The sequence below is a fragment of the Dryobates pubescens genome, chromosome 12 (assembly GCF_014839835.1).
Source record: "Dryobates pubescens isolate bDryPub1 chromosome 12, bDryPub1.pri, whole genome shotgun sequence".
Taxonomy (NCBI): Eukaryota; Metazoa; Chordata; class Aves; order Piciformes; family Picidae; genus Dryobates; species Dryobates pubescens.
Window position 1 is genome coordinate 11,817,455 of NC_071623.1, and position 26,598 is coordinate 11,844,052.

At 39.1% G+C, this 26,598-nt stretch overlaps 1 protein-coding gene across 1 annotated transcript in view; it reads right to left on the bottom strand.

The window, feature by feature from the left end:
- Positions 1 to 26,598, bottom strand: part of DMD (dystrophin) — a 1,125,431-nt gene that overhangs the window by 814,415 nt on the left and 284,418 nt on the right. The window contains exons 5-6 of the mRNA XM_054165818.1: positions 15,824 to 15,916; positions 7,855 to 8,027 (exon numbers count right to left, since the gene is read on the bottom strand). Of these exons, the coding sequence (XP_054021793.1) occupies positions 7,855 to 8,027; positions 15,824 to 15,916 (266 nt within the window). The remainder of the gene's footprint in view (positions 1 to 7,854; positions 8,028 to 15,823; positions 15,917 to 26,598) is intronic.

Here is a 26,598-nt window from a genome sequence, read left to right on the forward strand (position 1 = left end):
AATAATGTTAATACACTGTGATCTTTGGTATTTCACCTCAGTGTTACTCATCAAGGCACCAGAATTTGTTATCAAACACTTTGGAAAATAATGTTTCATCAGGTACTCTGTAATTAACGTGCATAGACTACGAAGAAAACCAGCTACATTATTTGTGGCTTTGATACAGCATTCTAAATCACAAAACTGTTAAACATATAATTTCACCTACAGATAAATCAAGTCATTTAGACAAATTAAAATGTTGCAATTAGTTATGACAGATTTATTAACCTTTTTATCAATTTAAAAATTCATTTTAAAGTCTCCTGTAGCTATAATAGATGGCAAAAATGTTCGCTACATCATACTGTAATAACATCAAGAGAGTCAAGGAAAATGCCATTTCTGTAGCGGTAATTCCCCAGTTAATGTATCTCTGCTGTCCAATTTTCTTCTGAGAGTGGTTTACATAGTAACAATTAAGTTATTCTAAGGTATTTTGATTCTCTATGAAGAGTTTCTTCAACATGAATTAAAAATAGAGGGTTTTCCTGCCCAAACACAGAACAACTTTGAAATATTCAGTTTGGCTGGGGAAAGGATAGGGAAGGCAGAGAAAAGTTGAAAGAAAATCATAGGGTTGGAAGGGGCCTCTAAAGGTCATCTAGTCCAAAGCCCTGGCAGCAAGCAGGGACATCCCCAACTAAATCAAGTTTCTCAAAGCCCCATCGAGTCTTGAATGTCTCCAGGGACTGGGCCTCCACCATCTCCCCAGGCAACATGTTCCAGTGTTCCACCACCCTTGTATTTAAAGAACTTCTTCCTAATGTCTAAATGTACACCTATAATCTGTTTCTAGTCACAGATGCATTAAGCCTGTGATCTTGCAGACTGGTTTGTGTACTAAAACACAGGCATTTCCAACATGCAGGTTATGTCTGTGTGCTGGGTTAACACAGCCCTCTCTCCCACAGCAAGTCCCCTGTCCCACACACAAACGGGAGGGAATGTAACACAAAAAAACCCCTCTGGGTTGAAATAAAGAGTTTACTGGAAATGATGGAATGCACAATTACCTTCATCTACTTGCAGAAAAGCTCAGCAAAAAGCAGAGGCAGAAACCAGCCCAGTGGAAAAGATCAACATCCCCAAAAAAATGGAAACAAAGTACCAACCGAAACAGGAGGCCTCTCGTATTACAAACTGAACTTCAAGCCCCATGACACTTTGCTCTATCCAGGACTTTCATTTTGAAACTAGCATGACAGCAGCATGGTATTGAATATTCATCTGCAGATTCAGCTGAGGCCATGACAATCTGCAATTTTTATTCCCCATTATCCTCATGCTGGGTATGACAGGGCTGGAGTTAGCTCTAGTGCATATGTGTGAGCATCTCTCTTTTTTTGTGACACTTACTACAGAGGGCAAAAATTTGTACCATCTGAGACACAGCTATTAAGAAGTATTGAGCTTCAGTAAGTCACTGACTTGGTATTGCACATAGAGAATATAGCACTGATTCCAAGTCAAATCAAAAGGTGTAGAGTCACAAAAAGTAAGAGAAACAGCATACAGTCCAGAAGTAGAATTCTGAGGGAAGCAAAACATTGTGAGGATACTTTAACACCATTGGTTGTATTATCTGCATTTCTTCAGAATCCCTGAAGTATTACAAGCCTTTAAACCAGCAAGCTTTAAAATGTATGTAAGATTTGGTAAAAAATAATTACACAAAAGTAATTATGAACAGAGAAACTGGTTTTAACAAACCATATTCTTAAGCTGTGTTAACATCTAGCTAAAGTTATGAAGCTATTAGAATTAGGCTATGATAGAGAATTACTGAAAGAGCAACTTACAGATCTAATTAATAAAAGTGTTCCATCAGTGAATATAGAAAGAAGCCACACTTAGAACATAAAAGATAATATTTCCTTTCCACAAGAAATGTGGGTTTGTTATTGTCCTAGCTCTATTTATACAACAAAATCTTGTATAGGTCTTTAGTATTCTTACAACTGAAACAACCCAGGAGCCGGTAACTACCATATAACCTATTGGGTTGTCACAATAAAAGATTTTCACACCTCTTCATAACATTGCTTTCATTTCTACTTAATTTACTGTAGGCAAACTTACCTTTCTTCTATCTATGACCTCTTCTTAACACCATTTTCCTTCTTCCCTCCCAAGTCTGCTACTCTGAAGCAGAAACAGCCCCAGTAATGTGCTGATTTGTAAGGCAGCCACCTGGCCTAAGTTCACACCTTTTAAAGAAAGAGGGATGTATTGGTTTAAGCTGACTGACCTGACTTGAAGGAACAAGGGATGGAGGACTGGCCTACACTACAGCCCTGCAGTGCATGCTAACATAATGTTCACTGCATGACAGGAAGGGGTTGACCAGGACTTATGGGACTTGAAGTATATTCTATAGCTTGTACAGTTTCCTATTCAGGGCTTTTGGTGGTTTTGTCCCTGGCTTCCAGGCAGGAGTGTGTTCCTTTTTCTGTTCCTTTGGTTTTGTGGGCATGGGCAGTTTGCATTTTTTTCTGTTCCACTGCTTCTGCATATGTCAGTATTTCTGTTTTCTTTTGTGCAATCTGATATCCCTGCAATAGAGTAGTAAATTGTTATCTCTACTAACATTGCTGCCTCCTGGGCCCTTTTTCTCCTTGCCCACCTGAAGGGGAAGGAAGGAGGATGGAAAAGGGGAACCCCCTCTGTTGTGAGCAGATTGCCAGGGCTCAGCTGCTGGCTAAATTGAAACTAGGAGAAGGGAGTGAGCTAATTAATGTCACTAGTTTCCACTTTAAAATCCTCATTAAAGGGCTAGGGAAGATTAAAAAAGTACTAATAAAAAAAAAAAATGGCCCCACATAGAGGAAAGAGGTAAAGCTCTCTCTGATATTGATCTGGAGGAAAGGATTCCAAGTTAACAGAGAAAGCTTCCTGTGATCTGGAGGCTGAAGTAAGGAAAGCTTCAGTTGTAGCAGGACTGACCTCTCTTCCTCATAAAAATATTTTAGTTTCTGTATATTCCTAGGGTGATGATGGCCACTCCACAGCTACTACCTTGTTTATTCTGTTAAATGCAGAACATACTGCTCAAGGAATCATATCCTAAGTCCATCTTTAAACCATGAAAATTCACACCCTGGGCTCACTGATACACCTTTTTATCTTTGCCCAGTAGCCTGTGCTCTACTGCTCCTCACACTCAGTATTAAAAGAAATTGCTAAAGATCCTAAATGTACATAAAGAGATAGTGATTATACAAATGGGAATATCTACTCAAAGTAACCCCTTTGTAAAATGACAGAGAATGGGTATTAGAAGTATTTGATCAAAACAAAACTGTCAGCCATAAGCTGATGGGAATGGTGGGTTAAAAGACTGAGAGATAAAGCTTCCTACTGAGAGTACTGTTCCCACAGTGTTTTATGTCTACACAGTTAGGGCTTCATGTCAGTCTCTTGCTTTCTTTTAATCTTTTCAGGGAGATACTGAAAATACTCATCCAGATACAAAATTCCATGCTACTGTCTGAACCTTTTAAAAAACAACAAAACAAAACAAACACATAGCAAAAAGCCACTTACACATCACTGAAAACTTACACAAGATAAAATATCACCACAAAATATCACATAGAGACTGCCTTGATTTTGTTTTATTATTTAAGGCATACTGTTACATCATTACTAGAATCCATCAAAGTAAAAGGAACCTTAATAAGTCTTTCTGGTGAGTCTAACAGGTGATTGGCCAAGAGAAAATGGCCTGAAGGTGCACCAGGGGAGGTTTAGGTCGAATAGTAAGAAAAAAAAAATCTTCACTGAAAGGGTTGTGATGCCCTGGAGCAGGTTGCCTAGAGAAAAGGTCAAGCCATCATCTCTGGAGGTATTTAACCATATATAGACCTGGTACTGAGGGATGTGTTTTAGTGGTGGATTTGGCAGCACTAAGTTAACAGTCAGACTTGATCTTAAAGGTTTTTTCCTACCAGAATGATTCTATGATTGATGTAAAGCCATTACCCTTAGCTTAGTTATACCATTTAAGCTTTTCATGTCTCAGGAGTTTAAGGAGTTTCAGAGTTGGAATAATAGTGCTTGTGTACATATATTGTGGGAATTAAAAAAAACCCCAATGCCTTAACTCTTTTCTTCCTCCATTCTTGATCATTTTGCACCTGAACCATGAACAAAGATGGTTTAACACTATCAAGGGTATTTTTGGAGGTAGACAACTGAAATGTAACAATGACATAAACAGAAGACCAACAATCAACAACTTTCCGATGTGTTTATCCTTGACAATGAGGACCTTGACTATGACTATGATATTTTCTATAATGCAGTGCCTATCCTCAAATGTTTCACGCAATCACTGAGCCTAGATAATTTATGATAAAACAGGTAAAGACTCTTTTACAAAAAAATTGAATAATATACTCAGAAAAGGATGCAAACATGATGTAAGAGAGGCTGGTTTTGTTGTTCTTGGGGTTTTTGTTTTGTTTTGTTTTCTGTGTGTGTTTTTGTTTTGTTTGTTCCCTTTTTATTTAAGATCTGTTTGACACACGGAATATATTGTGAGTAGCAGCTCCAGAGCATTAACACCAACACTTTGAAAAGATGTAAGTATTTTTTGAATTTTTATTTACTCAATAGACTTCCTCCTACTCATCTTCTCTTTCTTTCCTCCCCACATACAAAAGGAGGTGCCCAGAAAGGTGGTGAAACAAGAGGTGTAAATTGAGACTGAATATGAAAGCTGTTGATGAATAAATCAAAGACACAAAAAATACTGTAATCATAAGATGAATAGAATAGAATAGAATAGAATAGAATAGAAATAATTGGAAAAGGCCTTTGAGATCATCAAGTCCAACCTATCATCCAACACCATCTAATCAACTAAACCATGGCACTACGTGCCTTATCCACTCTCTTTTTAAACACTTCTAGGGATGGTGACTCCACTACCTCCCTGGGCAGCACATTCCAATGGCCAATCACTCTTTCTGTGAAGAACTTCTTTCTAACATCCAGCCTAAACCTCCCCTGGCACAGCTTGAGACTGTGTCCTCTTGTTCTGGTGCTGGTTGCCTGGGAGAGGAGACCAACCCCCACCTGGCTACAACTACCCTTCAGGTTAAGCAACCCAGGCTAAGCAACCCCAGCTCCCTCATCCTCTCCTCATAGGGCTTGTGCTCCAGACCCCTCACCAGCTTTGTTGCCCTTCTCTGGACACATTTCAGCAACTCAGTATCTTTCTTAAAAGGAGAGGCCCAGAGCTGGACACAGTACTCAAGGTGTATACTATTCTTTATTTTAACCATAACGTGTATATCCTTCAAAATTATTTGCCATTATCTGATGTGAGCTGCAAAAAGTTATTCACAGAAAAGTGAAATCACAGTAAAACAATGTTTATTACCTACTGTATGAGTGCAGTACTTTCTAAAAGTACAGTATTCTCCTACTTACTGTGTGTGATACAGTGCTTTCTGAAAGTAGAATGTCAGATCTATTTCTAGTAAGTTACATCTTACAAATTTGAGAGCTCAGACAACATTTCAGATGAGGCAACGCAGAGACTACAGTGTAGTGTATATTTCGATGCAGTTATGGCAAAAAAAAGTTTTAATTATTTTTAAAACAACAATCTAACTGTAAAAATCCTACTGTGGTTTAAATACACAGTAGGACTAACCAAAAAATGTAGTAGCTGTTCTTAAGGGGTTACTACTTTATGCCAAAATACCACTGTTAACATTAAACTATTAAAGTGTTATGAAGCACTGCTTTTAAAAGAAAGTTTTATAGAACTGAGGTTTAGAAAGGAAAATTTAATGTTTTCTTGTTATGTGAGACTGACACTCACAGAGAGAGCCTAAGTACCAACTTAAAAAATAGCTAGCATTAGTCTTTCAATGTTGCAGAGATTTTTGTTTATTATTTTGGTGTTTGTGGGTGAGGGAGTTGGGGGTGAGAGGGTGGTGTTGGAGGTTCTGGGGTTTTTGCTTGGTTGGGGTTTGGGTTTGTTTTGTTTCGTAGCACAATCTAGTAATTGTGCTAAAACTGGCAAAAAAATCCCCCCATGCCAGGCACCAGATTTACCATACTTCATAATCATAGCTGATTTTCAAACTATGTACAGTGTTTATCTGAGTAATTCTGCTTCCATTCCTCCAAACATCTAAATTTGATTAAGACTGCACATAAATTGCAACCTGAGGATCAGTGTAGAAAGCTTATGGCTTACCTCTGAACTACACCTGAAGGAAAGATTAAACTTCAGTGTTCAAAGGAGAAGCTACTATTTACTGTAAAGACTAGTTTTGACTATTAAGTGTTGTTTAAGTTTCAGAAATCATGAACATATGTTTTAGATATTTAATAATGAAATTTCCCATCATTGTATTTTTATAGACATTTTTATATACTACATTAGCTCTTAAGTAACCATGAACACAATTGTATATGTTTTGATGATTAGAGCAACAAATCCTTGTTTTTCCTCAAAAGCCCATTTCAATATAAAAATTGCTGGGAGTAAAAGAGGTACTGCAAGGTATTGCAGAAAGGAACAGTAAGGAAGGAGGAAGAAAGTCAATGGAAAAAAGTGAATTAATTAAATGCAGAGGAATAAACACAGAGGAAGATGTGATAAAGAAGAGTCCAAACTTCATGGAGAACAAGAAAATGCAAGAGAAAAACTCAGAACAGGAGAATCAGAAAATCAGACTGGGAAAACAGAGGAGCTAAATTTAAAAGTGGTTGTCTTCAGAAGTCCTGGAGCTTAGTTCAGTCAGATCTATTCAAGACTCCCAGGTATATGCAGGGTGAAAAAATGGACTCTCAGTAAGAGATGCTTGGGATAGTAGTGCAAGACAAAACCACTGTAAATGTCTACCATTGTTAGTCTTTGGACCACAACAGCAGTACGTTCAATCAGTTTCATTCAGAAGTAATTACTTGAGCCAATAAAACTTTTGGAAAGGAATAGCTGCCTAAATTGGAGGGCATATATTATCTCAGACTATGTTTTCAGAAGTATTCTGCATGATGATTTTACTCTAAACTTTTAATGCAACGGCTCCCTCAAGGAGAGATGTACAAAAGTAGGAGAAATGAGATCAGAAGGCTTACCACATTTGAAAGTCAAGTACTGCTTTAAAACCAGTAGTAGTAAGAGCTAAACCTTTAAGACACATTGGCTTGGATGTCTTCCATCAGCCAAGTACACAGAACTACAAAAGAATTCTGAATCTCTAAAGGTATATTTTTATACTACACAGACTAAAACAAGACAACTTCAGACAGAGGGTGAAAACTCATATCAGCTGGGGGAACAATATGAAAGGTTCTGAAAACAAAGGCTGCCTTCTCCAGCTGTGTCCTTTTGAGGCAAATCCATACTTTTAATTCAGTAACTGTCAGAGGCTTTCAACAAACACCACATTTTCCCCCACTAAGTCCCCACAAGAAAATCTCCTTCTCCTTTTAGGACAATCTTAAAGGCTTAGTATTGGATCTACTCCTTAATCTTAAAAGTTTACAAGTTTGTACTCACTGAGACTATCTATTTGGTATATACACTGACATTCCAGAAAAAGAACTGACCTCAGCATATTCAGGTGCTCTGTGAAACCCTCAGACCCTCTCCCTCCACCAGAGCATTCAGTCTGACACTAATTACAGCACCCAGATCAAAGCAAACAGGTGGCCATTAAAAAAAACAAACTTGGAAGGACCACACAAGAAGCAGCTAACCCCCCATATAATAGATACACCACCCTCAAGCTCCCTGTAACAAGCCATTTGTTGCATGCTTACCGAAAAATTAAGTTTTCCCACCTGTGACTGTGGAGGAGTGCATTGAAAGCCAATCCATCAGACCAGCTACTGGTGAAATTGATAACATTGACCTGTGGGTAATTACGAGTCGATTGGCGGACCCAGCTCAATAGAATCTTTTCACTGTTTGTCTGCTGCAGTCCAGCCATGATGTTTTTCATTACATCTTTGACCTGTAATAGGAAAGAGAATTTCATTAATGATTGAACTCATTAAAAGCTGACTTTTTTTTTTTTTTGACCCAAAGAAACTTCATTTACTTAGATATAAACCATGAATAAAAAACTCCATAGTAATGAGAGTACATACTTGTCACAGCCTAATGATAGCAGTCAAATCTGAATGATTAAAGACAACTGATTCTGACTTATTGGTCACAATTGTTGATGCATTCAGTACACTTATCCCTGTGTCACATGGTACATTACATGCATGAACAGAGATGGAACATTTATGTGCATCACTTATAGGAACAGAGTTCATTCAGATTAGGCATTTCTCCTTTCTATTTTCTTTCTTTGAAATAGATCCTTAGTTAATTTGACACATTATAACAACATTTGATGTAACAATTAAAAACATTCTTCTTTCACTGTCAGAGCTGAAATAACTATTAAGGTAAAGCAAGTGTGCTCAGCACACAGAAGATAACATTATTTACTTCAATGTTCAAACTCTATTTGCACACATTCACTTGGAGGAAAAGTGATTTTCACTGCACACTTTAAAAGACTATTTTATGTGGGTTTTTTAATTTTCATGAATAGTTGATATTACTCCTTCATTAAGGAAAGCTCTCCGACCTTATTGCTTTACAAAAACAACCAACCAACCCTATTCTGAGAGGTTTTATTAGCCTGGAATTTAACATCATTTAGCCAATTATATATTTCTTAGCTGCTATTTTACTAGTGAAAGAGCACCTAAAACTCCTATTAAGAAGTCTATAATTTATTTTCTCATAAAGAAACCCCTTTTAAATCATTGCTTCCTCCACATATATTGTAAAGAGTAACAACCCATCTAAAGTGCTCCCTAAGATATAATTTAATTATAAAGTTGCTTATTCTTGCTTATTCATTTATGGAGGGTATAATTGCGCTGTAATTCTCCACTTGAATTGCTCTGCAGTTCTGAGGGATTTCAAAGATCAACATCCACTACAGAAGTTACTTTTCGATAATGGATGGACCACTTTGAAACTGTAGAAACCAAAAGAAACCCCCATCCCTGGAGGTTTTTAAGGCCAGGCTGGAGGTGGCTCTGAGCAATCTGAGCTAATGTGAGATGTCCCTGCTCATGGCACAGGGGTTGGAACTAGATGATTCTTGAGGTCCCTTCCAACCCTAACAATGCTATGATTCTATGGCAACATACAGAAGATGTACTCTCAAAAAATAATAAACCCACCAAAGAATTAGCTTCTATGATTTTGTAGGAAAAAAAAATCCACGTCATTTTATTATTCAGCCTAAATTGTTTGCTAGTTTCACAGAAATTAATACAATAATTTGAATAAGTGAAGATATGCATTACTAAAGGAATGTCTTGTTTTGACATTGCAGATGCATGCAACCCAAGAAGTATCAGTGCCTTCAATTTTCCTTTCAGACTTAGGTATACTAAGTTGAATTTATTATTTATGCTTTTAATTCTTGAGATGAGAGGAGAAACTGATCTTGAAATTTCATGGGACACATTTCTGACTTTAGTTTAAGGCTGACATTTACATCAATGAAAACTAATATAAAATCTGCCAGATAGGAATAGTAGCATCTTAGAGTTGTCTCCATTTCTACACCAGAAGACAAAATAGAGAGCTAAGAAAATTAGGAAATCTACCCTTTGCTTTTGCTACATATGTCTGAATGGGTATTGAGCTTCTTGCTAATATTATTTGTGACTTAAGCACGAAAACTGCCAAAGTAGATTCACATAATTCAGAAAGAAGCTAAGAGATTTGTCTCTTGTATTTCTATAGAAAAACGTTTCTCTGTTATAAAATAAATAAATAAATAAATAGTTTTTAATGAATCCAGATGCTAAACGAAGGAAAAGTTTCACAACTGGAATATAGTGCACCAAATGTAAACAATATGGAAAACTAGAAATATGGGAATGGAGAACAGTCCAAACCAGATTTTCATTATTCCTTTTGGATTTTGTATTGACAAATGCAGATTTTATCTGAATATTATATGCAAAGGAACATTTGAAAAATGAAACATGCATTCATATAAAAGGATAGCTAAAGGATTTGAGAAATACACTATTGACAAATATGAAAGCTCATAACATACAGAAAAGATCAAATGTTTCTGTTGACTTCAACATAAAAGAAGGGAGCAATAGGTATGAACAGAGGAAATTAGGAGAGAAAAATAAAAATCAACAATGGGCCATCAAGAAGCTAATTATTGAAAGAATCCAGATGATACATTTTTGCTTAAAATAGACCAAGACAAAAAAATTGTCATTTATTTCTACTTTTGACTAAACAAATATAAAATTCAAATGCATCTGGTTGAATTCAATGTGCTGAAAATTTAATAAAGATTTACTGCAATATTGCTGCATTTTGCTGCAGTGGACTGTTAAAGTTATGGGGGTTTTTGTTTTCTTCTAGGGAATGTCAGACCTTTAAAATAATGAAGTAGAAAGGTCTGATCTCACCTTGAAAGATAAGGTCACTTCCTATTTAGTAAGAAATGCTGGAAAGCTACATCCAGAACTGAAGCCAGCTTGTCCTCCCAAGATCCCCAAGGGGTGATGCCATCCCTCCCATACACACCTCCCGGCACCTCAGCAGCACCATGCAGCACCACACCGCACCATGTCATGGCCCTTTGGGTGCAGCACACTGCTGTCTTAAGAACAGCTGGGTCCTGAAGCAGGATCAGCACCTGCTAGCTGAAACTGAAGTCAGCTTTTTGAAGGCTTCTCTGTTAAGATGTACTGTTCAAAAATAGCAGTTTGTAGAGATGTGTTCATGTCAGTCTAAAGAGCTTTTGGATGGATAAACTCCTTCAAAATCCAGGCTCAAAAGCTACAGCTATTTCAGTATCTAGTAGACTCCCGCTTGCTGTCAGGATGAGTTGACCTCTGATACTCATTTCTTTGTTACTTCTCCTTTCTAATGCAGTATATCCTGGCAGGAAACAAAGCTTTATGGCATAGGAAACTCCAGCCCTCAGAGAATAAAAATACTTGCTCTTCCTGGGGAATAGACCTGCACTATGACAATAAGAAAAGATTCAATTTTTAATAGAAAGCAGGAGAAAGATACCACCAAGATAAGTTCCAGAAATGTCAAATTGCCAAATGAACAGCTCTGAACAGAACGTGAGCACTGCTATTCACTTCACAACATTGAGAAGTGGTCAAAAGCAGTCCACCCAGGCTGGGCTTATGGTGGCAGTGGATCTTGAGCCTCCCTGTTGCAGGACCACATCTTGGAGCATGGCTCTGTGTGTAAGGTGTCTAGTAACACAGCAAGTTCTCAGATTTTTCCTATATGTGTTTCACCTAAAATCAGCACTCAGGCTCATAACATTGGATAAGACTAGCATTTGGCTTCAGAATGTCAGACCCTAGAAAGGAGGGAAGGAAGAAGCAAAGAATCTAAAAAAAAATATTCTCAAAGCAAGGTGCTTTAATTTTTCTCAATCAAATAGTAGCCACCTTGCAGGTCTCTGACAGAATGACGGTATTTTTCAATTGATATATTTCACAGAATCGTAGAATTGTTTTGGATCAAAAAGAACTCTAAGATCATTGAGTTCAACCAGCAATCTAACACCACCATAGCCATTAATCCATGTTCCAAAGTGCCACGTCCACATATATCTTGAACACCTCTGGACTCTGCCACTTCTCTGGGTAACCTATTCCAATGCCTGACCACTCTTTCTGTAAAGAAACTTTTCTTAATATCCAATCTAAATTTCAGAAGATTTCTTCTCATTATATCACCTGACACTAGAGAGAACAGACTGACCCCACCCCCCACTACAACCTCCTTCCAGGTAGCTGGAGAGAGCAATGAGGTCTCCTCTTAGCCTCCTCTTCTCCAGACAAAACAATCTGTTTTCTCAGCAACTCTTTGTAAGATTTGGTCTCTAGACCCTTCACCAGCTTCATTGCCCTTCTTCAGACACACTCCAGCAATTCAATGTCTTTCTTCTTGTGAAGGGCCCAAAACTGAACACAATGTTTGAGGTGTGGTCTCCACCGGCACAGAGTACAAGGGCATGATCACTTCCCTACTCCTGCTGGCCACATTATTCCTGATGCAGTCCAGGATGCTGTTGGCCTTATTGGGCACCTGAGCACCTTGCTGGCACATGTTCAGAGAGCTATCAATCAACACCCCCAGGTCCTTTCCTGTCAGGCAACTTTCTAGCTATACTTTTGCATAGGGTTATTGTGGGGTTATAGTGCAGGACCTGGCACTTGGCTTTATTAGACCTCATACAACTGACCTTGGCCCATTTATTCAGCCTGTCCAGGTATTCTGATTTCTATTCCACTTCAGGTATTGATTCACATATACTATTCTATTTCAGGTATTCTGATTCCATAGATTATTTTATAACTAAAATCTACTAAACTCTTTCAAAGCACATTTTAAAGAACTCTCCTAAGAACATGTTCATAGATGTTCAAGACACCTATCAAAGTAAATTATATTCTCTGGTCATTGATTCAAGGTGGATTAACAGAACCATTCATATTTCACCTCTATCATCGTAAATCAAAATAAAATAAAATGCTAATTCTTATGAAAATAAAGAATCTGCAAAGAGCAGACAACAAGCCTGATGCTTTATGTAAGTATCCAGATGAGCCTGACTGTTGAAATGAAAATCTTTCTGAAATATTTGCCTTATGCATATGGGTAATATTTTGCACACACACCCACACACACCCCCCTTTTTTTTTTTTTCTTGAAGAATTTAAGATGTTGGCTGTGACTCTCACCTAAGATTTTTCCTGGCTTTGTTTTGTTTTGTTGCTGTCTTTTGGTTTTTGTTTGTTTGTTTGTTTTCCTGCTCTACAGGAAAATAAGTTTGCTTTTAAAATCAAACTAAAAAAAGCTGCATAGTGTAATACAGACTTTTTCTACTCTGAAGAGTACATATACTGTCAAATATAACAGTTCAGAAATCAACAGTTTTGTTTTGCATTTGCTTAAATTTTAATGTTGCAGTGAGGCTGGGATCACAGAACTGTGAGAAAGGGCAGCAACTTAAAGGAAATAGAAACTCTAATAAATTCAGCACTATAAAGAAGTTTGGCAGCACCTGCATAACTCAAAAAGATGGTTCAATTTATACCAAAATTTAATAATAAACTGAAAGACAGATAAGAAAGGACACAATCATCACAGGAGATATAGAAACAGCAAGGTTTCTACTGAATTGGAATGAAAGTGGCAAGAATGAGTCCAATCGTGTCCACTGCAATGCCTCTGCCAATGCCCTTCTTGAGTGTGACTGCTGATACCCACTCAGAGTGGTACTGCTTCATTATTCCTCTCATGCACTTCTTTTTTTTTAATCTTTTTTACTTTTTAGAGAACAACACGGAAATTTGCCAAGAGACAGTGTTGTTGACACATATAAATGTGCTCACTGGGTCCTGGCTGCAGTGTATGAAACTTGAAAAAGTTTCTTGCCTATTTGTCTGTGACAAAATAACTGCACACAAAACTCCTTTGTTTTAGTTTTGTGTTGTTTTTTTTTCCCCTACAAAGTGACTCTTCTCGGGTCTGCAAGTACATGGAATCAGAAAGTGATCAGAAAGATTTCAAAAGCAGGATTGCCCCATCATTCACAAACTGCACCAGCAGCATGCACTAAATCACTCCTACAGATTATAAATAAATACAACAGCCTTGAAAAGCTATTGTAGGTAACAAGATGTTTTATCCTTCTGCAGATGACTGAGGTGCCCCTGAGTCCCTAACTTAGTCTTTAACAACAGCTTGTCGTGCTTCCAGCTGCTTAGTGCCCAGAATAATCTGTGAAAGGCAAAATGGTACCAACACGAAGAAGCATCCTTTCTTAAGAAAGTTACAGCCTTGTTTCACCAGAAATGCTTCCAATATGTAAGATAGTGGCAACACATAAACAAGGCAGAGTAATCATGAACATATTCTGGATCATTCAAATCACTTTGAAATTTTAAAGAAAAATCTGGAAAAGAAAAAAGTTTTTCTCCACAGAGCTGTAAATAAGCAAATTCACTTTGAACTGCTCCAGTCCTTTGAGGGAAATAGGCAGTAAACCAACACCTCCTGAATTTTGTTTCAAAAGATAAAAGCCCAAGTACAAATCTAACTTTATATGATCCTTTATATATCTTTTATATGTATTTTTATATATCTTTTATATGATCCCTCACTATGACACAGCAACAGGGCTTCCTCCTGCTAACCAGGATTTACCTACTCTTTAGAAGAGAAACTGAAATTGAATTCTAGCCAGACTGGAAATTTATTTACAAAATTTCGAATAAAAAGAGAAATCCACAACATGCAGGTCATTTCCTGAGTAGAATAAACTGAAACACAAAACTCAGAGCATAGACTAAACAACACAACTACCACAGCAAGTAAGTGTCATATCTTTAACCGCTGCTTTGTAAATATTGACCATAGACTTTTCAAACATGGGATATTCACCTGAAATCACAGGTACAACTGCTGTGACAGTTATCCTTAGGCTCAAGATGAAGCCTGAGATCTATATAAGCAAGCAGTACCTTAATAGGACCTGCCAGACTGTAACAGGAAATGCGTGTCTTCTGTGTGTCTACAAGTATGTATTAAGAAGAATGAAAGGAAAAGCTGAAAGAAAAATTAGCAAGTACACTGCTAATACTAAAGTACATCTTTAACATGTTGCTTCTGGATAAGCCATGAACAAATCAAAGTATAAATTTGAACATGAATAGTCACCTCAGTCTATAATTCATATATGTTGAAACACAATGATTCAAGGATTGTTGGTAAATGTTACACAGCTAGGTGTCATATTCCATCTGCTCTTAATAAGTAATTTAGTACAATGTTCTGTCATTGCACTAGGATACTGGAATATAAGACAAAGAAAGAAGTGATTTAACAATTTTCAGGTTTTCTGTGTTGCTTTCATTACATGTTCTGTAAAGTCAGAAAAAAGAAATGTTCTTTATTTCAATGTGATTTTTGATCAGAGTGTTTAGTTTTTAGTGTAAGTCTTCTAGGCTTTGCTTCCCATCAGCTTTGTTTGTAAAGCTAAGAAAAACATACAGATTATTTCTTGGGAAACAGAGCCAATACAAATTAAACGACTCTTAGTCCAGATTCATAAAAACACACAGACTCAGAGCATTAGATCCTAGTTCTTTTTGACTTTTTACTTTACTGCTGTCTCAGAATTTTACTTAAGTGTCTTAATCTACCACACTGGCTTTTATGAGATCTGTATCATAATGCTTTATTTCTCTCTAAAGTGACAGGAAGCTAAATGAGTCATATCTGCTTTAATAAACTGTTAGAGTAGCATCTTTTTGGTGTTCTAAAAATAACTTTTGGCAGGATGGGTCAGCACTGAAAAGCAACAAATGTGATTATTTAATTAAAATATAAAAGTTACTCTAAGACACTAAAAAGAAATGCGATTATGAAAGCTATATAATTACATTGCCATTTCCCCTACAGTAATTGCATTGCATATTCTCTTGTAACAGCTGACTGTGAAATTAGAGTCCAAAGAGCTTCTGCTAATTCTCTAAAAACTATTTTATCTTCTTAAGATTCTTAGCATTGTAGATGGTACGCAAACAGACTGTCATAATACTTGCTGACTTAGGACATTGCTGGCAATGTCTGTGTTTACTTTGCAGGTTGTGGCTGGTTAGTAAAGGGGAAAAAGATCAGTAGAATAAAGGCACTTCATGGAAAATAAGCATCACTGCCACTCACCTGCCAGTGGAGGATTATATTCCAAATCAAACCAAGAGTTAGTTTATGATTTCCATCCACAATGTCTGAGCTCCCAATATTTACCAAATCAACCTATTAAAGAAAGAAAGAAACAAAAATATTTGTATAAGAAATAACAGCAAGCATAAGATGTGATTTTCATACATCTGGTGTTACATTTTCTTTGTGGGGGGGAATGGGCCAAGGTAAATATCTCATTTGGTATCTGTTGCTTAGTAAACACCTAAGGCACATTGTATAAATGGCACAATTAATGGGGTGGCAAAAAGCAAGCAGTGATCTACAGTTCCAATTATTCCAGTTATAGCATGTTGCAAAAATACACAGCTGAAAGTCACAGTTAATAATAACTCAAAAATCATTTAGATTAAGCCTCTACAATTATGAATCACAAGACTGATAGGTGACATGGAAAAAACACCACCTGTATTATACTCCATATTACCTTACATAGTATTCCTTGCTGAAAGCTGCACACACATCCAGACACTATAAGAACTCACAAACCCAAGATATTGTTTCACATTTTTAGATTGAAAGAGAATTTATTTTTCCTTAACTGAATTCTACAATTCTACATTCTATAATGCAAGGCAGGATGTGTTCTGGAGTACAGAGAAATGAATTATTGTGATCTGTGCCAGATTTTTCCACATTAGGTTGTCCAGTAAATGTTGTTTTCCATTATTATATTATGCATTTGCAACTTCATAATGCATCAGCATTTCCTACCCTGGATTATTCTGTCCTCCATATGTGAAAGGATCCTTCACACTCCTCCACTTTGTATGATGTAAGAAAGCCAAATTCAGGGATGTGAGTACAAAACAATAAAAGCTAAGACTTGCATGTTTGGATGGAAATGGACTCTAAAATTTGCATCCTTGCTGTTTCCTAGATGCAGTTTTTCATGGTCAAAACTGATACTTATGTAGTGAAGTAACCTCATTCCTTCACAAATTACAGTTGCCATACCTCTATTGCACTTCTGAAGCTATTTGAAGTTGCATCTGTACAATGAATAAAAGTTTTGTACACTCAAAGCAAGCCTCTTTTAAAAAACATTTATTTCAATTCATCTATGTATAGGTAATTTTTATTAATCACATACAAAGTAGGTACTTTGTCTAGAACTCTAAAACTCTCTTAAGAACCCTTTTCTTTAAGCATTCACAGTTTTCTACTAAAAGCATATGATATTGGGAATTCATTCTACCAATGTCTTGGAACATTTCCCAGGTTGAACTTAGATTTTATATCCTAAGTTAATTTTATATCCTAAGTTTCAAATGAGCTCCATGTATCAAGTGACTCACTACAAAGCTTATTATTAGGGTATCACCAACATACGCTACAGGCCAAATCCTCCATCTGTTTGTGGAAATGGAAGCCTGAGTACACAGAGCTTATATCTGTTTTACTGAAACAGAGTAACACTTCCCAGTTTGCCTCAGCATGGCCTGAATCTGTACTGGGACAACCTCTGACCCCAACAATATCATCTTTCCATAAGAAAAAAATACATCTGTAAAAGAAATTGACTGGAAGCAGCAGCGGTCTTTAATCTTGCACCACCCGGATGACTGCAGAACCTCAGAGCAAGGATGGCACATGCTAGGAGAAAAATCAAGGATAGTCACAGGCTAAAAACAGATTTAAAACCATTAATTTTGTGTTCCTGAAGTCCTATAGAAATCACTTTAATGGTTGAAGAAACTATTTTAAAGGCATATCCTTTGGCTTTATACTAATTTGATATAGTATATCTATCCTAATTATTATGTTGTGTTTAGTTTATAAGTTTTTCACTACATAAATATAATGACACTGAATGATCACTTCATTTTCTAAAGAAATTCTTTTTCTTCTACAGTCTTGAACTGATAAACTGTTTTCTTTCTATTTATGAAAGGGACTATTATTGTGTCCTAAAAACTGAATGGAGAGCACATGAACTGATTTAGCTGATATGTAGTTAATAAATCCTTTAAAAGAATCTACTATGAAAATTTGTAACCACATTCCAGGTATTCAATAAAAACTTTATTGTATATTGTGTGCAATAACCTATTGCTGTTTGTTTCTTCTTTTTTTTTTCTCTCAACAATGTCAAGTATCACAGATATTGAAGAACTGCAAAGTTTTTCTTCTATTTAAATGAAATTCCATTTATAAAAAGAAAACCCAAGTGGAAGTCTTTAAGCCAGTCTTATAAGGTCACTTTCATTTATACACAAATCTTCAGATGGATAAGCATTACCTTAGATTTATACAATCGATAACTTTATTCAGCTGCTGAACTCATGAATGTTTAGTGACCTACTGCAGCTATAAAGAAATCCAATATAACATGTGGCACAGAATACATTAGCACTGTTCCATCACATCTTACTGTTAAGTTTAAGCAAACCTTATAGCATATTTGAATTTATTCTCAAGGAGGAGATATGACATAATCAGCTGGCCACTGAAAATGTCTGCTAGAGTTATGAGTCCTTTAGAATGCTTGCCCAAGGAAGATATTGTGAGAATATTTACTCAAAAATGATGTACAGGATACTGGTTAGAAAAGAAAATCATGAGAAAACAGAATGGAAAATGGATTTGTTCTGATTCGTTTCCTTAATGTTATGAACCATAAAGAAGAGACAGCAATAAATATTCACCAAAAAAAGATTTCCTGTATGAAAAGCCTTAGTCTTCCAGACTGCACAACTGTTAGAGTTTGTGAGGAGATATTTTGACAGTCAGCACCTTCTAAACAGTTGTGAATGACTTTTTGTAATTAACCTTTCAAAATGTATTTTAAATGCCATGCATCACCATGAAACTGTGCATGTTCATCTTCAGATAGCACCCACTGTAAATATGTGATTCCAACATTTGCTGGCAGAGGATTTCAAACCCTTTGAACCTGAGCCAACAATGTGCTCAGCCAAAAAGGTCAACATCATCCTGATATGTATCAGGAACAGTAGGGAAGTGATCATACCCCTGTACTTGGCATTGGTGACTCTGCCCCTCAAATGCTGTGTTCAGTTTTGGGCCCCTCACTAGAAGAAAGAAACACTAAGTTGCTGGAATGTGTCCAGAGAAGAGCAATGAATTTGGAGAAGGGTCTGGAGAACAAGTCTTACAAGGAGTTGCTGAGGGAACTGGGGTTGGTTTGTCTGGAGAACAAGAGGCTGAGGGGAGATCTCACTGCTTTCTCCATCTACCTGAAAGAAGGTTGTAGTGAGATGGGCGTCTCTCTCTTCTCCATAGTATCAGGTGATAGGATGTGAGGAAATGCCCTGATATTGTGCCAGGGGAGGTTTAGATTGGATATTAGGAAAAAATTCTTTATGGAAAGAGTCATTGACCGGGGATGTGGTGGAGTCACCATCTCTGGAGATGTTCAAAAAAACATGGCACTTCAGCATGTGGTTTAACAGTTATGGTGGTGTTAGGTTGACTATTGGACTTAGAATCATAGAATCAGTAAGGTAGGAAAAGACCTCAAAGATCATCAAGTCCAACCTGTCACCCAAGACCTCATGACCACTAAACCATGGCACCAAGTGCCACATCCAACCCTCTCTTGAGCACCTCCAGGGGCAGGGACTCAACCACTTCCCTGGGCAGCCTGTTCCAATGGCTAATGTGGTAGGTTGAGAGAGGGCTTAGCTCTCCCTCCTCCACAGAGTAAGAAACCACAGCTAACTCAGTCGAAGAGCAAAAGCTATATATTTACAAGCATATATGGAAAGCAGGTTATATATAACACAATATATACAGGTATTTACAATATATACACAGAAATACACAGCAAAGACAAATAACACAACAAAAATCCCTCCCTCAGGGAGGGATCCCCTCTTTGGAACCCCCTCTCTCCCCCCCTTACCTCCCTTTTTCCCCAAAAAGGGGTTAGAGAGAGAGAAAGGCAAGTTACTAAGGAAAAGAGTTGTTAGCAAGCTTCAAAAGCCCATGCAGGATTAGTGTTTGCTTATCTGAAGGCCAAGTCCAGCAGTTCGCAGAAGAAGCAGGCAGGGAGAACAGGCTGAAACACCAAAACTCCCCCAACTCCCAAACCGAACTGAACTGAGGAAAAAATTTTCCAACCGCTTCACAATCTAAAGCTGAATTTTTGTTTATCAACCAATGAAATTCGTTTAGAATATCAGAATGTTTTGGTTCTAGTACCAAAAACATTAGCCAGTGTGTTCCAGCAGTGTTTGTTCTTAAAGGCACAGCCTCAAACGACCACAGTCCACCCCTTTCTAAACAATTTCATTGGCTGTTCGTACTGTCCATCCAATCCAGAACAATATTTACAGTTCGTAAGTTAAGTTCATCGTCCATTCCGGCTATACTCAGATGTAGATGATTCAGAAGTCCAAGAAAATCCAAAATCAAGAAAATGGAAAACAGTTTGTCTCTCCGCAGACGAAGCGAAGAAAAAGGGAAACAGGGACTCAGGGACTCTCAGTTGACTCAGGGCTCTCAGGGTTCTCAGGGTTCGTGCACCGTAGATTCCTCAGGGACTCTTTCCTTTGGATGCGTTGTAGCTGTACAACAGTCTGAAATTAAATTCTGTCAGCTAAAGTTAAATCTCTTTGTGGAATACACTGAATTTGACCATTCTCCTGCATTACCCAATAAGTGTGACCCGGACCTTCTGCTGAAACCACCCCTCGGACAGGTTTAGCCTCTCCTGAGGGCGAAAATACCCAAACAGTTTTACCTAACAGATTCTTTTCCCTAACAACAGGAACTCTATCACCTTCTACTTTCTGTAGCAGATCAGAATGTGCAGGTCCAGCTCGGTTCACTGAACCTCTACTGTTCACCAGCCAGGTTGCTTGTGCTAAATGTTTCTCCCAGTTTTTCAAAGATCCACCTCCCATGGCTTTGAGAGTGGTCTTCAACAAACCGTTGTAGCGTTCAATCTTCCCTGCAGCTGGTGCATAGTAAGGACTATGGAAAATCCACTCAATACCGTGCTCTTTTGCCCAGCTCTTTACAAGGTTGTTCTTGAAGTGAGTTCCGTTGTCTGACTCAATCCTCTCTGGAGTTCCGTGTCTCCACAGGATCTGTCTCTCCAGACCGAGAATGGTGTTGCGTGCAGTTGCATGTGGGACTGCGTAAGTTTCCAGCCATCCAGTGTTTGCCTCTACCATAGTAAGCACGTACTGCTTACCAGAACGAGAACGTGGTAGAGTGATGTAGTCAATCTGCCAAGCTTCACCATACCTGTATTTGGACCATCTGTCACCATACCACAAGGGCTTAATTCTCTTTGCCTGCTTAATAGCAGCACAAATGTCACAGTCATGGATGACTTGTGTGATGGCATCCATGGAAATGTCTATGGATCTGTCACGAGCCCATTGGTATGTTGCATCTCTGCCTTGATGTCCTGACGAATCGTGAGCCCACCGAGCTAAGAATATCTCACCTCGGTGTTTCCAGTCGAGATCAAGTTCAGAGTCCTTGTCTACTTGAGAAACTCTTGCAGCTAGATCTGCCTGATGGTTGTGCTGCTGTTCCTCAGTAGCTTTGCTCTTGGGAATGTGAGCATCAATGTGTCTCACTTTCACTGGAATTCTCTCGATTCGATCAGCAATGTCTTGCCACAGTTCAGCTGCCCAGATGGGTTTTCCTTTCCTCTGCCAGCCATTCTTCTTCCAGTTCTTTAGCCAACCCCATAGGGCATTGGCTACCATCCATGAGTCGGTGTAGAGATAAAGCTTTGGCCATCTCTCACGTTCAGCTACGTCGAGAGCTAGCTGGACAGCTTTTACCTCAGCAAACTGACTGGATTCTCCTTCTCCATCCTTCGCCTCTGCAACTCGGCGTGTTGGACTCCACACGGCAGACTTCCACCTTCGCTTGTTCCCGACGAGACGACAGGAACCGTCTGTGAACAAAGCATATTTCTTTTCATCATCAGAAAGGTCATTGTAAGGAGGAGCTTCCTCAGCACGAGTTACTCTCTCCTCTGGAGGTTTAGCACAGTTGGTATCTTCAGGCCAACTTGAGATCACCTCCACCAGACCAGGTCTTTCAAGATTTCCCATTCGAGCTCTCTGTGTTATCAGGGCCATCCACTTAGACCAGGTGGAATCTGTGGCATGATGTGGTGTGGAACCTTTGCCTTTGAACATCCAATTCAAAACTGGCAATCTGGGAGCTAAGAGAAGTTGTGACTCAGTTCCAATTACTTCAGAAGCTGCTTTCACTCCTTCATAGGCAGCTAGAATCTCTTTCTCTGTTGGAGTGTAATTAGCCTCTGAACCTCTGTAACCTCGACTCCAGAAACCAAGAGGTCGTCCACGTGTCTCACCTGGAGCTTTTTGCCACAAGCACCAGGTTGGACCATTGTCACCTGCAGCCGTGTACAAAATGTTCTTAATGTCTGGACCATCTCGCACAGGTCCCAGACCCACTGCTTGGACTACTTCTTGCTTTATCTGGTCAAAGGCTGCTTGTTGTTCAGGTCCCCAGTGGAAACTGTTCCTCTTTCGAGTCACATCATACAGAGGTTTCACAATCTGACTGTATCCAGGAATGTGTAGTCTCCAAAATCCCACTATCCCCAAGAAACGTAGAGTTTCTTGCTTGTTCGTGGGATTTGCCATGGTAGAGACTCTATTTACCACATCCACTGGAATGTGTCGGCGTCCATCCTGCCACTGCACTCCCAGAAACTGGATCTCTGTGGTAGGACCTTTCACTTTGTCTCTCTTGATGGCAAAACCTGCATTCAGGAGAATGTCCATGATTTTGTTACCTTTCTCGAAGACTTCCTCAGCAGTTTTACCCCAGACGATGATATCATCGATGAACTGGATGTGTTCTGGAGCACCACCTTCCTCCAGAGCATCATGGATTACTGCATGACAGATGCTGGAGCTGTGGATCCAGCCCATTGGCAGTCTGTTGAAAGTGTACTGGATTCCTCTCCAGGTGAAAGCAAACTGAGGCCTGCATTCCTCTGCTATGGGAATAGAGAAGAAGGCATTAGCAATGTCTATGGTAGCATACCATTTGGCCTCTTTGGATTCCAGCTCATACTGGAGTTCCATCATGTCTGGTACTGCTGCACTCATAGGCGGAGTTACTTCATTCAGGGCTCGGTAGTCCACTGTCAGACGCCAGTCTCCATTCGGCTTTCGCACAGGCCACACTGGACTGTTGAAAGGTGAATGAGTTTTGCTGATGACTTTCTGACTCTCCAACTGACGAATCAGATTCTGAATGGGCAACAAAGAGTCACGGTTGGTTCTGTATTGTCTGTGATGCACAGTCCGAGAAGCAACCGGCAACTTAATGTCCTGAATCTTGTGTTGTCCCACAACTGCAGATTCATCAGAAAGCTCAGGTCTAGCAGACAGCTTCAGTTTTTGTCCATCAATTTCTACAGAAGCTACTCCAAAAGCCCATTTGTAACCTTTAGGGTCTTTGAAACGCCCTTCTCTCAGAAAATCAATTCCCAAAATACAAGGTGCATCAGGTCCGGTCACAACTGTATGCTTTTTCCATTGTTTACCAGTTAAGCTTATATTAACCTCCACTTTACTTAACTCTTGAGATCCACCAGTGACTCCCAGAATAGTTATGGACTCTGATCCCTGATAATTTGATGGCAATATGGTGCACTGAGCTCCTGTGTCAACCAAGGCCCTGTACTTTTGAAAGTGTGAAGTGCCAGGCCACTGGATGTACACATCCCAATAGATTCTGTTATCTGTATTACCCCTCTCCTCCCCCTGGCGGGAGGCAGGGCACCCCTAGTTATGGGGAACATGTCCACAGGTGCAACGAGCACACTGTGCAGTGTTAGAACTGGAGCCACTGTTGGAGCTACTAGAGTTGTCCTGGGGAACTGTGGAAGTAACAGCTACCCTTCTGGTATTGCTACCTCGGGTTCTGCCACTTTGCAGTTCTCTCAGTCTCCTGAAAAGATTAGAAGTTGGTTGACCATCCCACCTGTTCATGTTCTCACCAAACTGATCACGCAGGGTAATCCAAATAGTCCTACATGACTGCCTTGGTGGTCTGTTTTGGTTTGATCTGTTTTGGAATGACCTCCTTGGAGGATGTCTATTCCTCACAGATGAAACCTGTACCCACCTGGAGGAAGAATTGGAATCATCTCTTTGTGCCAATTGGGAGATGGTGTTTTTAAATTCATCCTTCAGCTCTTTCATGCAATTCTCCAGTTTTCCAGACAGAGTTTCAATGGCTGAAACCAAAGAAACACGTGTCATGCTATCATCCAATTGTCTCAATTGATCAGTGAATTGGCCAACCGTAAGAGGAGCTCCACCATAATTTCTTGCTACAATTCTGCTTGCCAGAATGTTTGCATAATTGGAAGGAGCAAGCTTGATGAGCTTTTTAGTAAGACCATTTCCTACAGGAACATCATCAGGATTCAGAGATTCATGTTCACCATAGAGTACCTCTCTAACAGCAAATTCTCTCAGACGCTTGATTCCCTCATCTATGGTAGTCCAGGGCTTAGGATTCCATGGAAGATCATCTCGGGAAGGGTATCTCATGAGAACCGCCATTAGAAGGCGTATCCACAGATTAACCTTACCGAGAGCCTTGCCTAGATGTCTATCTATTCCATTATCCTTTGAGAGAGTTCCTAGCTGGGCTGCTGACTTGTCTCCAACCATTAGAGCTGGAGCACCTGTATCATAACATCTACCAAGCCAAGCGAGAACTGGCTCCTTATCTGCTCTGAGATAGTCTTTTCTCACATTTCTAAGCTCCTCCCGGGGTGAAGAGCAGTCGGTTATGTCATCTTGTTCTTGCTCCTCTGCCTCCTGTTCCTCAACTTGTGGTCCCAACAACCTCTCAAAGATCCCTTTAAGCTGAGAAGCACCACCACTAGCTGCTGTCCTACCAAGAGATGCATCTCGATCCTCTGATGATCTCAATAACTCAGCTATATTTTTAAGACAGATTTTCTCTTCCTCCCCAGCAGAAGAACCCTGCTGTGCATCCCCGTCAGCTCCTGAATCAGCTTTAGTCTTACCCTTCCTTGTTGTTAAAACTGCTACTTGCTTTACTGGAGCTGTGTTTGGGTTTCCAGCTGCCTTATTATCAGAAGCTGATAAGCTTTGAGACAGATTAGTTGCTTTGGAGGACGCTTCCGCTCCTGCCATGGAAGAAGGAGGAAATGACTTTGCCTCGTTAATGGTGGCTGCCTGGGACACAGGAGCCGCCATGTTTGGGGCTACTGTAGCCCCTGGCTGCTTGCCAGAATCATCACCATTGCTATTCAGAGCTGCCTTGCCGATTGACTTTTTAGCTTTATCTTTAACTGACACAGATTCTCCATTATCATCCTCACTGGATGTTCCTGAAACAGAGCTAGGGTGGCGTTTTCGTCTCTTTACCCTCCGTTTTATAACAAAGCATGCCTTAGAAACTTTTTTCTCCCGGTACAGTGCTACCAACAAATACACATTAATCATCACCGATAGCAGGACTACACACATCGAGAAAATCAGCTTTGGATCCCAGCCATCACTTAAAATTACCCTTTCACCGAGCGGAATCTTAAACTCTTTTATCTCAATAGGGAGTGTGCTAGATGTAACATTCCTGTACTTTTTAACATAAAAGAATTCCAGGCACTGATCATACAGAAGCCGAATCTTGTACTTAAACCACAAATATAATTTTTGCATTATATATTTACCTATCTTATCGATAATCATACCCAGGCAATACTTGTAGATCAATACACCAAAGACCGAGAAGAACAGACGCTCAAAAAGCCAAAACACCTTCATGTTTGCTCGTTCGACTTAAGCAAGCAATAAATCAAACTAATTTGTCAGCAAGCCCCACGTTGGGCGCCAATAAATGTGGTAGGTTGAGAGAGGGCTTAGCTCTCCCTCCTCCACAGAGTAAGAAACCACAGCTAACTCAGTCGAAGAGCAAAAGCTATATATTTACAAGCATATATGGAAAGCAGGTTATATATAACACAATATATACAGGTATTTACAATATATACACAGAAATACACAGCAAAGACAAATAACACAACAAAAATCCCTCCCTCAGGGAGGGATCCCCTCTTTGGAACCCCCTCTCTCCCCCCCTTACCTCCCTTTTTCCCCAAAAAGGGGTTAGAGAGAGAGAAAGGCAAGTTACTAAGGAAAAGAGTTGTTAGCAAGCTTCAAAAGCCCATGCAGGATTAGTGTTTGCTTATCTGAAGGCCAAGTCCAGCAGTTCGCAGAAGAAGCAGGCAGGGAGAACAGGCTGAAACACCAAACTCCCCCAACTCCCAAACCGAACTGAACTGAGGAAAAAATTTTCCAACCGCTTCACAATCTAAAGCTGAATTTTTGTTTATCAACCAATGAAATTCGTTTAGAATATCAGAATGTTTTGGTTCTAGTACCAAAAACATTAGCCAGTGTGTTCCAGCAGTGTTTGTTCTTAAAGGCACAGCCTCAAACGACCACAGCTAACAACTCTCTCTGTGAAGAACTTTCTCCTCACCTTGAGCCTAAACTTAATGATCTTAGAGATTTTTTTCCAGTCAAAACATTTTTTTTTTGATTGTATGAATTTATAAAATACATTCCATACTGGTGCTGAAAAACAAAGTTCTTGTTTAGGAGACTGGTTGATGGCATCCCCTGGTAGGTAGTCCTGAAGGACAGTGGAGTCCAGGAAGGCTGGACATTCCTCAAGAGGGAAATTATTGAAGCACAGAAACAAGCTGTCCCTGTGCATCA